The 17,507-nt window shown below is 44.5% G+C and overlaps 1 protein-coding gene across 1 annotated transcript; it reads left to right on the top strand.

The window, feature by feature from the left end:
* The first annotated feature begins 27 nt into the window (after nucleotides 1–27).
* htr6 (5-hydroxytryptamine (serotonin) receptor 6) lies at nucleotides 28–15,337 on the top strand. Its single transcript, XM_061735087.1, has 3 exons — nucleotides 28–909; nucleotides 10,598–10,732; nucleotides 14,981–15,337. The coding sequence occupies exons 1-3, from the start codon at nucleotides 28–30 to the stop codon at nucleotides 15,335–15,337; spliced, it is 1,374 nt and encodes a 457-aa protein (XP_061591071.1).
* The last annotated feature ends 2,170 nt before the right edge of the window (nucleotides 15,338–17,507 follow it).

Raw genomic sequence — 17,507 nt, 5'->3', positions numbered from 1 at the left:
GAGCGTGGAGAGGAACCCCCTGGTACCATGCCTGACCCTCACTTGTCTGTCTCTGCAGGCGGCCACAACGGCAGCTCTCCCACCGCCGGTGCCTGGAACATAGCTGGCAGCGGCCCGTGGCTGCTGGCCTTCATGCTGACCGCCATAATCCTGGTCACAATCTGTGGCAACATGCTGCTCATTGCCCTGGTGTTCGCCCAGCGCTCCCTGCGCTGCACCTCCAACTGTTTCCTGGTGTCGCTGTTCTTCTCCGACCTCATGGTGGCGCTGGTGGTGATGCCCCCGGCCATGCTCAACGTGCTGTGCGGCGCCTGGGTGCTGCGGCCCGCCTTTTGCCCCATTTGGCTCTGCTTCGACGTCATGTGCTGCAGCGCGTCCATCCTCAACCTGTGCGTGATCAGCCTGGACCGCTACCTCTTCATTATCTCTCCGCTGCGCTACAAGCAGAGGATGACCCCGCCTCGCGCGCTGCTGCTGGTGGGAGCGGCCTGGGGTCTGGCCGCGCTGGCCTCCTTCCTGCCCATCGAGATGAAGTGGCACAGTTTAGGCCACGAGAGCGGCTACTCGCTCATCCCTGACAACATCAGCTACTTCTCGGACAAGCTGCACCCGGAGTCGTACTTCCCGCTGTCGTCGCCGGGAGGCCTTTCCTTTCAGTGCCGCTTGCAGGTCACCCTGCCGTTCGCTCTGGTGGCGTCCGTGCTCACCTTCTTCCTGCCCTCCAGTGCCATCTGCTTCACCTACTGCCGGATCCTGCTGGCGGCGCGGAGACAGGCGAAGAGGGTGGCGGCGCTGAGCCACCCTCCCTACCCGTCCCGGCCTCCCTCACCCGGGGTCGCGGTGGTGCAAGCTCAGCAGGACGGAGACGACTGCAGTCATCACGGACCTCCTCACCCACCACACGTACCGGTAAGACGCAACAGTTACCACAAACAGCCAACACATACTGTACGGTAGGAATGGGTGATATTTTACCGTTCAGGATAAACCGTCAAAAAATTCCCCACGGTAAGAATTTGTATCTCACGGTAAAAACGATAAATTCACGTTGATGACGTTTCTGTGTAAAACTGATTTATGGTTCTGCGTTAAATTCACGCACAACGAAGGAAGGAAGGAAGGAAGGAAGGAAGGAAGGAAGGAAGGAAGGAAGGAAGGAAGGAAGGAAGGAAGGAAGGAAGGAAGGAAGGAAGGAAGGAAGGAAGGAAGGAAGGAAGGAAAGATGGAAGGAAGGGAGAAAAGAAGGAAGGAAGGGAGAAAAGAAGGAAGGGAGGAAGGAAGGAAGGAAGGAAGGAAGGAAGGAAGGAAGGAAGGAAGGAAGGAAGGAAGGAAGGAAGGAAGGAAGGAAGGAAGGAAGGAAGGAAGGAAGGAAGGAAGGAAGGAAGGAAGGAAGGAAGGAAGGAAGGAAGGAAGGAAGGAAAGAAAGAAAGAAAGAAAGAAAGAAAGAAAGAAAGAAAGAAAGAAAGAAAGAAAGAAAGAAAGAAAGAAAGAAAGAAAGAAAGAAAGAAAGAAAGAAAGAAAGAAATTAATTGGTTTTTATTAATTCAATGTAATTGTTGTAGTTTAGTATTCAGTATCTTTTACAGCAGTGTTTTGGCTCCAAAGACTGAATGTGGTGATAGATTTATAGTTACAAAGATGGAGTTGAATTTGTATTTTTTTAATCGTCATTTTTATCGTTATCGGGATAAATGCCAGAAATTATCATGATACATTTTTTTGTCTATACCGCCCATCCCTACTGTACGGTGGGAAGAACATAAATACTGAGCCAATTGCCTTTAAACACTTTACAAATTTACCGTTTTTTCCGCACTATAAGGCGCACCTTCAATGAATGACATATTTTAAATTTTTTCCATATATAAGGCGCACCACATTATAAGGCGCACTAAATATCTGGTAAAATACCGTACTATAGTGGCTGGGGTTGAGTTACGTATCTACCTGATGGAGCTGCTACAGGAAATGCTACAAAATCCTACAGCAAATGCGAAAAAAAACAAGAAGAAAAGTACCGTATATCAAACTTTATTAACAAAATAAAAACCAGCTTTGCTCCGTCTCGTCAAAGTCGCCATTATGCGAGTCAGCGTCGCTGCTGTTGTCTTTAACGTCTGTGACGATTCCTGACGTTTTTAGCGCCATTACTTCGGCAACACCAACTACATTACCCACAATCCCCCTGACTACAGTAACAGAAATTACCGTAATGATCATATATGAGGCGCACTGCCGGTTTTTGAGAAAATTAAAGGCTTTTAGGTGCGCCTTATAGTGCGGAAAATACGGTATTTAGGGATGGGAATTGAAAACCGGTTCTTGTTGAGAACCGGTTCCCAGTGTTTCAATTCCTTGGAATCGTTTGCCTTTTTTGCAAACGATTCCCTTATCGATTGCACTGGGCGCGAATGACGTCACCACGCACGTGCGCATTCGTGCCCAACAGCAAAACATGGCGACAAAGCACTATAAACGATCAAAATTTTGATTACATTTTACCAAAAAGGATGACAACTTGAACTTGCAATAGTCGCCACCCTACGGTGGTGGAGCAAGAGAAAGACTCTGTTTCTATTAGAAAAAACATGTTGAACATGTCACTGGACATTCTTGTGTAATTGCCACAGAATAATTTGTTGTTTTTGTCAGGGTTTGACACTTCCCTCCCCCTCTTTGAGTTTCTGTTTTGCCCCGCCTGTGTCCCATCTGCCCTGATTGTCTGCACCTGTGTCTCGTCGTGTCTCGTTATCCCCTGTGTATATCTGGTCTTGTCATTCCCTTGTTCCCTGTCGGTCCGTACTGTTCTTCCCTCCATGTTTCCTGTTTTTGCTCCAGTTTTGATCCCTGTTCCTGTGTTAGTTTTTGATCCTGCCAAGCAGCGCTTTATTTTTGCCTCTTGCTTCTTTGGGAATAAATCTTATGTTTTTTGAGAACTCCTGCCTCCGGCCTCCCTCTCTCTCCTGCATCTGGGTCCTCACCACACCAGCCTGACAAAGGCTTGACAGTATTTAGTTAATTTCTAGAGAAGAATATTTTTTTTTATTATTATTTTATATTTATTTTCAAAACAAGTATTTTTTCCTGGCACCATCGAGGAGCCTGGGGGCATCTTAAGACCTCACTTGTATTTTTTTGTTCAAAGATATAAAACAAAGTTGATGCTAATCAACCTGTTTGTTCTCCTTTTTTCCAAATGAGAATCGATAAAGAATCGAAAATGTAATCGGAATTGGAAAAATCTTATCAATTCCCATCCTTCTATGTATATTTATGATTCTTAACATTGGTCTTTGATTATCCCATCAGACATCGTCCAGATTTAGCCCATTAAACATTAGTTTTGTCCGACTTTAACAACTAGATTTGCATTACCGTAATCCTTTAGTTTAAGAGTCAGTGAGAAAGTGAATGGACTCATTTTACAAAATAATGAATCATTTCCAACAAAAAAAACCCCATCAGCTTAACAGATTCATATGAATTATTAATGTGGAGGAAGTCATGATAAGAGTCTAGGTGTCATCCTTGAATGTCTCACCGCTCACATTATTACTCATGCTTACTTCCACCCCTGCAACATCGACCGTCTGTTAAATAATATGTAATAAAATAAATGGTAAGTTTTAAGAGAGAAAATCTCTTTTTTGGGGGAACAAGCATCCTTTTTTAAATGAAAATCTCCCCACAAGCTCAAAAACGCCATTAAATACCATTAACCCTTGTGCTGTCTTTGGGGCAAGGAAGGAAGGAAGGAAGGAAGGAAGGAAGGAAGGAAGGAAGGAAGGAAGGAAGGAAGGAAGGAAGGAAGGAAGGAAGGAAGGAAGGAAGGAAGGAAGGAAGGAAGGAAGAGAAAAGAAGGAAGGAAGGAAGGAAGGAAGGAAGGAAGGGAGAAAAGAAGGAAGGAAGGGAGAAAAGAAGGAAGGAAGGAAGGAAGGAAGGAAGGAAGGAAGGAAGGAAGGCAGGAAGGAAGGAAGGAAGGAAGGAAGGAAGGAAGGAAGGAAGGAAGGAAGGAAGGGAGAAAAGAAGGGAGGAAAGAAGGAAGGAAGGGAGAAAAGAAGGAAGGAAGGAAGGAAGGGAGAAAAGAAGGAAGGAAGGAAGGAAGGAAGGAAGGAAGGAAGGAAGGAAGGAAGGAAGGGAGAAAAGAAGGAAGGAAGGGAGAAAAGAAGGAAGGAAGGGAGAAAAGAAGGAAGGAAGGAAGGAAGGGAGGAAAGAAGGAAGGAAGTTAGGAAAGAAGGAAGGAAAGGAAAAAGGAAGGAAGGAAGGAAGGGAGGAAGGAAGGGAGGGAGGGAGGGAGGGAGGGAGGGAGGAAGGAAGGAAGGAAGGAAGGAAGGAAGGAAGGAAGGGAGGAAATAAGGGAGAAAAGAAGGAAGGAAGGGAGAAAGGAAGGAAGGAAGGAAGGAAGGAAGGAAGGAAGGAAGGGAGGGAGGGAGGGAGGGAGGGAGGAAGGGAGGGAGGAAGGAAGGAAGGAAGGAAGGAAGGAAGGAAGGAAGGAAGGGAGAAAAGAAGGAAGGAAAGAAGGAAGGAAGGGAGAAAAGAAGGAAGGAAGGAAGGAAGGGAGAAAGGAAGGAAGGAAGGAAGGAAGGAAGGAAGGAAGGAAGGAAGGAAGGAAGGAAGGAAGGAAGGAAGGAAGGAAGGAAGGAAGGAAGGAAGGGAGAAAAGAAGGAAGGAAGGGAGAAAAGAAGGAAGGAAGGGAGAAAAGAAGGAAGGAAGGAAGGAAGGGAGGGAGGAAAGAAGGAAGGAAGTTAGGAAAGAAGGAAGGAAAGGAAAAAGGAAGGAAGGAAGGAAGGGAGGAAGGAAGGGAGGGAGGGAGGGAGGGAGGGAGGAAGGAAGGAAGGAAGGAAGGAAGGAAGGAAGGAAGGAAGGAAGGAAGGAAGGGAGGAAATAAGGGAGAAAAGAAGGAAGGAAGGGAGAAAGGAAGGAAGGAAGGAAGGAAGGGAGGGAGGGAGGGAGGGAGGGAGGGAGGGAGGGAGGGAGGGAGGAAGGAAGGAAGGAAGGAAGGAAGGAAGGAAGGAAGGAAGGAAGGAAGGGAGAAAAGAAGGAAGGAAAGAAGGAAGGAAGGGAGAAAAGAAGGAAGGAAGGAAGGAAGGGAGAAAAGAAGGAAGGAAGGAAGGAAGGAAGGAAGGAAGGAAGGAAGGAAGGAAGGAAGGGAGAAAAGAAGGAAGGAAGGGAGAAAAGAAGGAAGGAAGGGAGAAAAGAAGGAAGGAAGGAAGGAAGGGAGGAAAGAAGGAAGGAAGTTAGGAAAGAAGGAAGGAAAGGAAAAAGGAAGGAAGGAAGGAAGGGAGGAAGGAAGGGAGGGAGGGAGGGAGGGAGGGAGGAAGGAAGGAAGGAAGGAAGGAAGGAAGGAAGGGAGGAAATAAGGGAGAAAAGAAGGAAGGAAGGGAGAAAGGAAGGAAGGAAGGAAGGAAGGAAGGAAGGAAGGAAGGGAGGGAGGGAGGGAGGGAGGGAGGAAGGGAGGGAGGAAGGAAGGAAGGAAGGAAGGAAGGAAGGAAGGAAGGAAGGAAGGAAGGAAGGAAGGAAGGAAGGAAGGAAGGAAGGAAGGAAGGAAGGAAGGAAGGAAGGAAGGAAGGGAGGAAATAAGGGAGAAAAGAAGGAAGGACCGCTCACATTACTCATTCTTACTTCCACCCCTGCAACATCGTCCGTCTCCACCAGCGCTGCAGCTCTTGTTCATGTTCGTAGTCACTTCCCTCATCGATTACTAGTCTCTTCATGAGCTCCAGGTCGCTCAGAGTTCAGCTGCTCGCATCATCTCCAGGTCTTCTTCTTCTTCAGAGCACATCACACCCCACACATCCATAAGCAGCTCATCTGGCTCCTCATGACACTCCAGATCTTCCTCAGCCCCTCAGATGTTTGCTCTGCTTGGCTTTGTCTCGAACACAACACAACCCATCAAATTAAAAGCATCAAAATATTTTTAAAAAAGCAAAACAGTTTAACAGTCTCATGCAAAAATAAAACACAGCAAAACAATGTGTTCGAGAGGGAACAAGAGGAAGCAGAATGCTTATTTAGTCCTGTCCCATCCTCACAATATCATATCATATATGCCATATAAAACTTTAAAAATGAAAAGAAAAGAAAAGAAAAGACAAAATAACAAAAAATAAATACAACACAAACAACCAATAAACAAGATCAAGGCATAATTAAACCGGTCTCCTACAATATCCTAAATTCAAAAATCCAATAATAATAATAATAATACATTTTATTTGTAGAGCACCTTTCATGAATAATCTCAAAGTGCTTACATAAACAAGGGGAGAAAAAAAATCAAGACACATAAAAGACTAGAAGTAAAAAAAGCATAAAAATAATAAAAACATCTAAAAAAGACCAGGGAAAGCCTTCCTGAACAGGAAAGTTTTAAGCCCCTTTTTAAAGGTGTCCACAGACTGGGGTTGACGTAGGTGTTCAGGGAGGGAGTTCCAGATGTAGCTGTTCAGGGAGAGAGTTCCAGATGTGGGTGTTCATTGAGGGAGTTCCAGATGTGCGTGTTCAGGGAGGGAGTTCCAGATGTGGGGGGTTCAGGGAGGGAGTTCCAGATGTGGGTGTTCAGGGAGGGAGTTCCAGATGTGGGTGTTCAGGGAGGGAGTTCCAGATGTGGGTGTTCAGGGAGGGAGTTCCAGATGTGGAGGTTCAGGGAGGGAGTTCCAGATGTGTGGGCAGCGAAGCAGAAAGCTCGGTCACCCATGGAGCGGAGGTCCTGACAGAGGAGGTTACAGGTGGATGAGTGAGGGGGCAGGAGGTCTTGGAGGTATTGAGGGGCAATGCTGTAGATGCAGAGGTGGTGATGAGGTCATTGCTGTAGATGCATAGGTGGGTGATGAGGGTGATCTTGTATTGGATTCTTGAGGTTCTGGGAAGCCAGTGTAGGTTCTGGAGAATAGGGGTGATATTCGACGGTCGTATTTGCGAGTTTTCATCAGCGTTCGGGCAGCACAGTTCTGAATGAGTTTAAGTTTCCGGAGGTGTTTGTTGGGGATACCGATGAGCAGGCTGTTACAGTAGTCAAGTCTGGAGGAGATCAGGGCGTGGACGAGTTTTTCTGCATCGGATAAAGTGAGGAAGGGGCGGAGTTTAGATAGGTTCTTTATGTGGAAGAAGCAAGTTTTGTACAGATGTTTGATGTGGTTTACGAAGGTGAGTTGTGGGTCCAGCTTCACACCGAGGTTTGTAACAGAGGTGGAGAGGGGGATGTCTTGACCGGAGAAGGAGATGGTGGTTATGGGGGATGACTGGACCTGGTGAGGGGTGCCAATTTGTATGGCTTCGGTTTTGGAACTGTTGAGTTGGAGCAAGTTCCACGCCCTAATCTCCTCCAGGCAGTTGGAAAGGGCTTGAGTGGGTGGTGATGAGAGGACTGGGGTGGAACGTAGGTTGGGGTCAGTCCGGAGGTACAGCTGAGTGTCATCGGTATAGCAGTGAAAAGAGACTCCGTGCCGGCTGATGACACGACCCACGGGCAGCATGTACAGGATAAAAAGGAGAGGTCCTAGGACAGAACCTTGGGGGACACCACACGTAACAGGGGCTGTTTGGGACTTGGAAGATCCCAAGCTGACATACTCTGTCCTGTCAGCAAGGTAGGAGGTGAACCAGTCCAGTGTGGAGTGATGGAGACCAATGTCGGTGTGCAGACGGCTTAGGAGGATATGGTGGTCAACGGTATCAAAGGCTGCTGAAAGGTCGAGGAGGATGAGCCTGTCTCTGTACTAATGGCAGTACGGAAACCAGATTGGAAAATTTCAAATAGAGAATGTTGTTGAAGATGTTCCTGTAGTTGTGTGGCAACAGCTTTTTCAAGCACCTTGGACAGAAATGGAAGATGGGAAATGGGCCGGTAGTTGGAAAGACATTCTGGGTCGAGGCTGGGTTTTTTCAGAAGGGGCTTGATAATGGCAGTCTTGAGTGACGGCGGGACATGGCCGGAGTTTAACGAGTGGTTTATTATTTGTGTGATAAGAGGGCTTATAATGGCCCTTTCGCACTAGTACCACCTCAGCTCGGTTCTACCCACCACGGCCCCGTCTTGCGCTTTTGCACTAGGGGCTGAGACGGGTAGAGCCGCTCCAAGCAGATACTATTTCTGTAACCATTCTGGCGAAGTTCTATCCGGGCTGAGCCGGGATTATTTCTGACGTCACCACCCTCCGTGCCACTGATTGGTCGTGGGGCCGTCAGACGTTTGAATCAGGAAGCGGGAGTCAGCGCGAGCGCGACTCGCGGCGATTTTATTATAAAGCGCAAAACGTCTGTTTGGTGATCCAACTCTGAGGTGCAGATGTTCATAAACCTGGTGGCTGAGGAGAGAATTAAAAAAGGGATGTAGACGGGCTGTTTTACTCTCAGCCGCTCGTGGCTCCAGCAGATTTCTGATCAGCGCCGTCATGAACAAAGCGGTTGCGCAATCGAGTACGTCACAGCAGCTTCACCCCAACCTGCCCACTTCTCCCCTGGCTGTGGAAAAACAAACAGGGACAAAACGGGTAGAGGCGTGACGAGCCGAGTCGGGCCGAGTAAGTCCTAGTGCAAAAGGGCCATAACAGACAGGTTGGATTTGATGAGTGTTGTAGGAATCTGATCCATAGTGGAGGTGGATGGTTTCATTGTTTTGATGTGACTCTCAACTTCGGTCTGTGTGACAGGAGCAAAGGTGCAAAAGGGTGCAGGTTGAGAGCAGGCAGGTGGCAGAAATGGTGCTGAGGAGCCTGCGAGCTGAGACCGGATTGAATTGATCTTATCCTTGAAAAATGCAAGAAACCTGTTGCAGTGTTCTGCTGTGGACTCTGTCTCCCAGTCACCTCTACGATGATCCGTGACCAGCCATGAATGCAGTTATATTTGTATCGTATATGATCCATCCCACAAGGAACAAAATAACAATCAAAGAAATACGTATGGAAGGCAAATTGAGTTCTTTAGACGTCCCCATTTTTATACTTGTCAAGAATTGCTTTCTTGTATGTGTTTTTAAACTGTATAAAGTTACCCTGATACAAATAACTGTCATTAATGGACTTGTCAAGGTCTTGATGACGATCAGAGACTGCGTTTCCATGCATCAATAACCCTTTTAAAACCCGAATATTAGCAATAACCCGAATTTGCACGGTCATGTAAACACCAATAACCCCTTTGAATAACCGGAATTTGCTCATATTCAGGTTTTTAAAAACCCCAATATGACCCCTGGGTTACTCCTTTTAAAACCCGAATATTCAGTCATGTAAACGCCAAACAGAATATCCCCATCAAACAGAACATGAATTTATTTTCTGCACATGCTCTGTTCACAAGGAATCCTGGTCTTTTGAGTCCAGGAAGTTCTTATAAACACGGAGAAACCAAGACCAGGAGGAGACTAATCACTTCATAAATGTAATGAAGGATATGAACATTTCTGCATTTGTAGACGGTAGAAAGTACTGGGATAGAAGATTTACAAGAAGGTGAGAGAAAAGTTGCGTGAAGCAGCATTTGTTTTGGATTTGGATACAGGAAGAAGAAGCGGAAATGACGGTAATTGCGTCATCACGTTCTCCGTGCGTCGCTGGTTTGATCCAGATATCCCAAATGATTAATTACCATGTAAACAGGGATAACCCTGTTTTCTCACGCATGGAAACGGAATATTCTGAATTTCTTCGGAATTCTTCGGAATATTAGCAATAACCCGTATTTTGACTGCATGTAAACGTAGTCACTGACTCGAATCAGGTGTGTTGATGCAAAGAAATATCAAAAACATGTCGGACACCGGAAGTCTCTTCCTCAAGGCCTCCACGCCGTTGACTCTCCACATCTTTTAATCCCTGAATGTTGTTTTCTTTTTTTTTTAATTATTTATTATTACCTCTTTTCATTTCATTTTATTTGTTATTTACTGTCTAATTATGTCTTGCCGCTTTTAATGTTGATGTAAAGCACTTTGAATTACCTTGTGTTGAATTGTGCTATATAAATAAACTTGCCTTGAAGAAAGGAAGGAAGGAAGGAAGGAAGGAAGGAAGGAAGGAAGGAAGGAAGGAAGGAAGGAAGGAAGGAAGGAAGGAAGGAAGGAAGGAAGGAAGGAAGGAAGGAAGGAAGGAAGGGAGAAAAGAAGGAAGGAAGGAAAGAAGGAAGGAAGGGAGGAAAGAAGGAAGGAAGGTAGAAAAGAAGGAAGGAAGGTAGAAAAGAAGGAAGGAAGGGAGAAAAGAAGGAAGGAAAGGAAAAAAGAAGAAAGGAAGGAAGGAATGAATGAATGGAGAAAAGAAGGAATGAAAGGAGAAAAGAAAGAAGGAAGGAAGGAGAGAGCAGGAGGAAAGAAGGAACAGGAGAATTAGGTCAGTTTTTTTTAGCTTTTTGTTTTTTTTTTTAATTATTTTACATCTTTTCATATCATTTTATTTGTTATTTACTGTTTAATTGTGTCTTGCCGCTTTTAATGTTAATGTAAAGCACTTGGAATTACCTTGTGTTGAATCGTGCTGTACAAATAAACTTGCCTTGTCTTGTTGTGAAAGGCCATCAAGTGGTATTTTTTATTCATGCAAGGCATTTGCATTGTGTCTTTGAGTAACTTTACCTTATTGATGTTTTCTGTCCGCAGCCGTCGGTAAACAGTGAGCGCCGCTTGGCTCACAAGCAGGGCCGGAGGGCGCTCAAGGCCAGTCTCACTCTGGGAGTGCTTTTGGGACTCTTCTTCAGTGCTTGGTTACCCTTTTTCATCACCAACATGGCTCAGGTTAGTAGCGGCAGCAGCGGCCGGCTGCAACACAGAAATAAGTCCCTTGATAAAATAATTGCACAGGTAAATCTTGTGACTTACTACAATCAAACTGAAGTCTGCATAGATGAAGGAAGGAAGGAAAAGAAGGGAGGAAAGAAGGAAGGAAAGGAAAGGAAAAGGAAGGAAGGAAGTGAAAAAAGAAAGAAGGGAGGAAGGAAGGAAGGAAGGAAGGAAGGAAGGAAGGAAGGAAGGAAGGAAGGAAGGAAGGAAGGAAGGAAGGAAGGAAGGAAGGAAGGAAGGAAGGAAGGAAGGAAGGGAGAAAAGAAGGAAGGAATGGAGAAAAGAAGGAAGGAATGGAGAAAAGAAGGAAGGAAGGAAGGAAAGAAGGAAGGAATGGAAAGAAGGAAGGAAGGAAAGAAGGGAGGAAAGAAGGAAGGAAGGGAAAGAAGGAAGGAAATAAGGGAGGAAGGAAGGGAAAAAGGAAGGAAGGAAGGAAGGGAGAAAAGAAGGAAGGAAGGAAGGAAGGGAGAAAAGAAGGAAGGAAGGAAGGAAGGGAGAAAAGAAGGAAGGAAGGGAGAAAAGAAGGAAGGAAGGAAAGAAGGGAGGAAAGAAGGAAGGAAGGGAAAGAAGGAAGGAAATAAGGGAGGAAGGAAGGGAAAAAGGAAGGAAGGAAGGAAGGAAGGGAGAAAAGAAGGAAGGGAGGAAGGAATGGAGAAAAGAAGGAAGGAAGGAAAGAAGGAAGGAAAGAAGGGAGGAAAGAAGGAAGGAAGGGAAAGAAGGAAGGAAATAAGGGAGGAAGGAAGGAAGGGAGAAAAGAAGGAAGGAAGGGAGAAAAGAAGGAAGGAATGGAGAAAAGAAGGAAGGAAGGAAAGAAGGAAGGAAAGAAGGGAGGAAAGAAGGAAGGAAGGGAAAGAAGGAAGGAAATAAGGGAGGAAGGAAGGGAAAAAGGAAGGAAGGAAGGAAGGGAGAAAAGAAGGAAGGAAGGAAAGAAGGGAGGAAAGAAGGGAGGAAAGAAGGAAGGAACGGAAAGAAGGAAGGAAATAAGGGAGGAAGGAAGGAAAAAAGGAAGGAAGGAAGGGAAAAAGAAAGGAAGGAAAAAAGAAGGAAGGAAGGAAGGAAGGAAGGAAGGAAGGAAGGAAGGAAGGAAGGAAGGAAGGAAGGAAAGAAGGGAAAAAAGAATGAAGGAAGGAAAGGAGAAAACAAGGAAAGAATTTACGAGGGGAGAAAAGAAGGAAGGAAAGGAGAAAACGGCTGGCTGCAACACAGAAATGAGTCCCTTGATAAAATAATTGCACAGGTAAATCTTGTGTAACTTACTACAATCAAACTGAGGTCTGCATAGTTTTCTTTTGTGCGTTCTTGTGACTGTTATGTCTTCGTTATGAACATTTGGACCACGCTGGTGGAATAGCGCCCATATTTGAATGTGATTCTCACATATTAATAGGTGCCGCAGGCATTTAAAAAAAAGTGAGAAGTAAATGTGAAAGGACTAAAGAGAGAGAGACAGGGAAAAAGAACGCTTGGATACTTATCTATTTTTGCACTGCCAAGCTTGCCTTCACAGTCTTGCTAATTTAATGAGGATTGGCATTTCAGCGTTGTGTCTGACTCATTCTGAAGCCCAGAAAACAACCTATTTAATACATAATTACCATTTCGGTTACTAATGTTATTCGAATGGATGTTAATTTCGGTTTGATTGGACTTGAACAAACAAGCAAAGCCATGAAATACCCCATCGAGACTAAATGAGAAACAGCTTCATCTAAATTGGGAATGACGCTTGTTTTTCAGGCTTTCAATGATGGAGTCATTCTGACTTCCCATCTGCGCCCACTGATATCTCTTCTTCTTTTTCTTCCTCCTTCTTAACATAGAGCACAGAAACTTGACTGTGTGTGTGCGCTCTCTCCTTTCTTTTCACACTCAATGTGGTGTGTGAAACGCACCCCCCCGTCCTGTCTCTTTCCCACCTCCTCATCTCATCTTGATAGTATTGGATGTTCTACTCCAACAGCTGTCTCCTCCTTCATACTCGCTCTCTAAACCAACCCTCCCCAAGATCAGAGTTATTAACAGTCAGATAGAAGATATTGATGTTAAATAATATGTAATAAAATAAATTTGTAAGTTTTTAGAGAGAAAATCTCTCTTTTTTGGGGGAACAAGCATCTTTTTTTAAATGGAAATCTCCACACAAGCTCAAAAACGCCATTAAACACCATTAACCCTCGTGCTGTCTTTGGGTCAAGGAAGGAAGGGAGGGAGGAAGGGAGGGAGGAAGGAAGGAAGGAATGACATGAGGAAGGAAGGGAGAAAAGAAGGAAGGAAGGAAGGAAGGAAGGAAGGAAGGAAGGAAGGAAGGAAGGAAGGAAGGAAGGAAGGAAGGAAGGAAGGAAGGAAGAAAAGAAGGGAGAAAGAAGGAAGGAAAAAGGAAGGAAGGGAGCAAAAGAAGGAGAATGGAGGAAAGAAGGACGGAAGTGAAAATAGAAGGAAGGAAGGGAGGAAAGAAGGAAGGAAGGAAGGAAGGAAGGAAGGAAGGAAGGAAGGAAGGGAAAACAGAATGAAGGAAGGGAACAAACAGTGGAGCTGCTGAAATTCAGCATCAAGCAATAAAGGAAAAATATTTTCCTTTCAACACAAAAAACAACTGCTTTCTTCATTTTCTGAATTCTGATTCAAAGAGGAGAGAATGTGATGCGGTAAACAAACCATGACAAGGTTTTTAAAAACACTCGTCATTCTGCTTTCAGTTTTTACAATGAAATTTAGGTTTAACTTTCCTGAGAAAAATCAGGGACCAGAATTATGACGACTCTCATTTGAATTGCAAAATCCAGCACTGAGCTTTCTGGCCACCTTCATTTGCATTTATTAAGTACGTTCAGCATGTGTGTGTTCATACTGTACTTAGTTGTGTTTATCCGTTTTACTGTTCACATAACTCCAGAGTGCTGGAGCTGTCAGCCGTATTTGCTGGAGACATTTTTTTACGTATTATATATCCATTTTAAAGTGACTATGTGCAATCTGACTGGCTCACAGAGCTGCAATATCTTCCTGAATTGCACTATTGTTAACTCCAAATCGTGTCTTTCTTTGGGCCAATCACAACCGACTAAACTAAAACAGCTTATCAAATGTCAGGACTCTGTTGTATTGACCGAACAGACTGCAGAAAAATAACAGGAAGACGGGAAATAAGTTATTTCAAAGACAATATATGCTAAACTTTCTTCCCAAAATGTCTATTTTGACTAATTACTGCTGTTTTATTTACAAATGGATACCATTAAAAGGTAATTGAACTTTGTTTTGTGCAATTTTGGTCTGAAATTACAATTTCAGACCAAACTGAACAACAAAAAGTTCAGTTGCAACTGGATTAATATTATTAATTTTTTAAATCACATAAAACGGACACTTTGACAGATTTAAAAAATAGTCTGATTGACTCTGCAGCTACTATTATGACAACATGGTTGTGGTTGTTTTCTACATCCATTTGATAATTACTGTCAATCTATGCAATCTGATTGGCTGACGGCAGTGCAATTTATTTCACAATTGCAGTTCTTTGAACCTTGAACACCAAAAAAATATACACACACATATATTTTCACACATTCATTTCACAACATTTTCTTTGTTGTTGTAACTTTGTTGGGAAATACATCTTATACCATTGGAAAGCTTGTTTATTTCCCTTTTACAGGACTGTCTCATAAAATTTGAATATTGTGATAAAGTTCTTTATTTTCTGTAATGCAATTAAAAAAACTAAAATGTCATACATTCTGGATTCATTAAAAATCAACTGAAATATTACAAGCCTTTTATTATTTTAATATTACTGATCATGGTTTACAGTTTAAGATTAAGATTCCCAGAATATTCTATTTTTTTTAGTTAGGATATTTGAGTTTTCTTAAACTGTAAACCATGATCAGCAATATTAAAATAATAAAAGGCTTGCAATATTTCAGTTGATTTGTAATGAATCCAGAATGTATGACTTTTTTTTTTTTTTTTTTTTTTTTTTTTTAAATTGCATTACAGAAAATAAAGAACTTTATCACAATATTCTAATTTTCTGAGACAGTCCTGTAAGCTCTAGAATTGAGCTTTACCCGTCATCAGAAGTTTTTTTTTGTTCTTCGACTTTCATATTTTCTGTACTTCTACCCGTTTTGTGTTTATTTTCTAAGAAACCATTTGACCTGTAATTATCATGCTTTACTTTTCCCTCTCGTCATCCAGGCGGTGTGCGAGTGCGTTCCCCTGGCGCTCTTCGACGCCATTACGTGGCTGGGTTACTGCAACAGCACGATGAACCCCATCATCTACCCGCTGTTCATGAGGGACTTCAAACGAGCTCTGGCCAAGGTGTTCCCCTGCTGCTCCTCCCAGTCGCCCAGGCGACCCTCGCCGGCCCTCTCCATCTCTCTACGCAACTCTGGAGATCCCAACGTGGCCAGCGGCCCGCCGTCGCCTCTGCCCTCCGACCCCACGCAGCCGCCCGCCACGGCCACCGACGCCGTCAACCTGCTGGACGCCGAGCTCGCTGGGAGGGAGCTGCCGCTGCTCCTGCCCAACCAGGTCCAGTCCCTGGACTGAGTACTTATGGATGTGAAGCCCGGTAATAAGTTAGGTTTAATTCACTGATTCACGGCAGGTGGTTACGGTGGCCGAGACCCGCCATTGCTAAAAATGAAAGAAACACTGCAAATATTCAATTCAATTCAATTGTATTTATATAGCGTCTAATACAACAAAAGTTGTCTCTAGACGCTTTCCAGAGATCCAGAACATGAACATGAACCCCCAAGCAGTTATTACATAAACAATGGCAGGTAAAAACTCCCCTAGTGGGAGAAAAACCTTAAGCCAAACAGTGGCAAGAAAAACTCCCCTTTAGGAGGGAAGAAACCTTGAGCAGGACCAGGCTCGTAAGGGGGGACCCTCCTGCCGAGGGCCAGACTGGGGGTCGGGGACATCAACAGCACAGCAGGCAGGTGGAAGCAGCAGCGGGACGACCGGGGGTGGGGACCGCAGGCCAGCACGCAGCTCCCGAAGCTCCGGCCCAATCAGCCAGTCCCAGGTTGGGGTGCAGGGTCGGGGAAAGGTTGAAAAGGGGCAGGGCCAGGGAGAGGAGTCTTGAGGGACGAACCGTCTCCCCCGCCCAAAAGGGGCCGTTACCCTGCCCCTCTCCCTCCCACGCTGCAGGTTCCGGTGTCCGGCAGAGGATGCTGCAACATGGACAAAAGAGAGAAAAGGGAGGAGAAGGGGGGGCCAGCACAAGAAACTACAGGAGCGACTCTGACACACTAAAGTTTACACTACCTAGAGATTTACCAACACCAGCTAGAGGTTTACTAAACACTAACTATAGGCTTTACTAAACAGAAATGTTTTAAGTTTAGTTTTAAAGGTGGGGGTGGTGTCAGCCTCCTTAACCCAGATTGGAAGTTGGTTCCATAGTAATGGTGCCTGGTAGCAGAACGCCAGCCCTCCAAATCTACATTTAGATACTCTAGGAACTACGAGTAAACCTGCACTCTGAGAACGGAGAGCTCTGCCAGGAACATAAGGCACTATCAGGTCTTGCAAAAAATGCGGAGCTAAGCCGTTTTGGGCTTTATACGCAAGTAATAAAATTTTAAATTGGATTCTGAATTTTACAGGTAGCCAATGGAGCGACGCTAACACTGGAGAGACGTGGTCTCTCCTGGTGATTCCTGTCAGTACTCGTGCTGCTGCATTCTGGATCAGCTGGAGCCGATTCAGCAAATTACTTGGACATCCTGCTAATAACACATTACAGTAATCCAGTCTAGAAGATACAAACGCATGAACTAGTTTTTCTGCATCACTCTGCGAGAGGATTTTCCTAATTTTTGCAATATTACGGAGATGGAAAAATGCTATTTTACAAACCTGATTGACATATGGTTTAAACGACAAATCCTGATCGAAAATAACACCAAGGTTTCTCACAGTCGCACTGGAAGCCATCGCAACACCATCTAATCCCTTCCTAAAATGCTCTGGACCAAGAATGATAACCTCTGTTTTATCTGAATTTAGAAGCAAGAAATTTCTGGACATCCAGTCCTTTGTGTCCCTAAGACATGCCTGAAGTTTAACTAACGGTTCTGTTTCATCCGGCTTCATAGACAAATAGAGCTGCGTATCATCAGCATAGCAATGAAAGTGTATGCCGTGATTCTGGATTATACTTCCCAACGGCTGCATGTATAAACTGAACAAGATTGGCCCTAGCACTGAACCCTGCGGAACACCATAACAGACCCTTGACTGTTCTGAAGAAACCTCATGTACATGAACAAACTGGAACCTGTCAGATAGATATGATTTAAACCAACATAGAGCTGTCCCTTTAATCCCAACAACATGCGCTAACCTGTGCAGTAAAATGCCATGATCTATAGTGTCAAAAGCAGCACTGAGGTCCAAATAAAAAGAAACGCTGCTGCAAATAAAATAAACACTTTGCAAATAAAAGAAACGCTGCAAATATAAAGAAACGCTGCTGCAAATAAAAAAAAAAAACGGCGCAAATAAAAAAAAGCCACAACGGAAGTGAATTACCAGGGACTATTTTTGCTGATGCACCGGTGTTTTTTACGTGAGAGGAGAAGACGAAGACGAAGAGGGCGTAAGTGAAGAGGAAGAAATAAGAAGAGCGAGGAATAAGAAGGAACGAATGAGAAAATAAGTGACCGGTGCATCGGCAAAAAAATAGTAATTCACTTCTGTTTTGGCT

The sequence above is a fragment of the Cololabis saira genome, chromosome 12 (genome assembly GCF_033807715.1).
Source record: "Cololabis saira isolate AMF1-May2022 chromosome 12, fColSai1.1, whole genome shotgun sequence".
NCBI classification, from domain to species: domain Eukaryota; kingdom Metazoa; phylum Chordata; class Actinopteri; order Beloniformes; family Belonidae; genus Cololabis; species Cololabis saira.
This window is presented reverse-complemented; position numbering and strand designations above follow the sequence as displayed.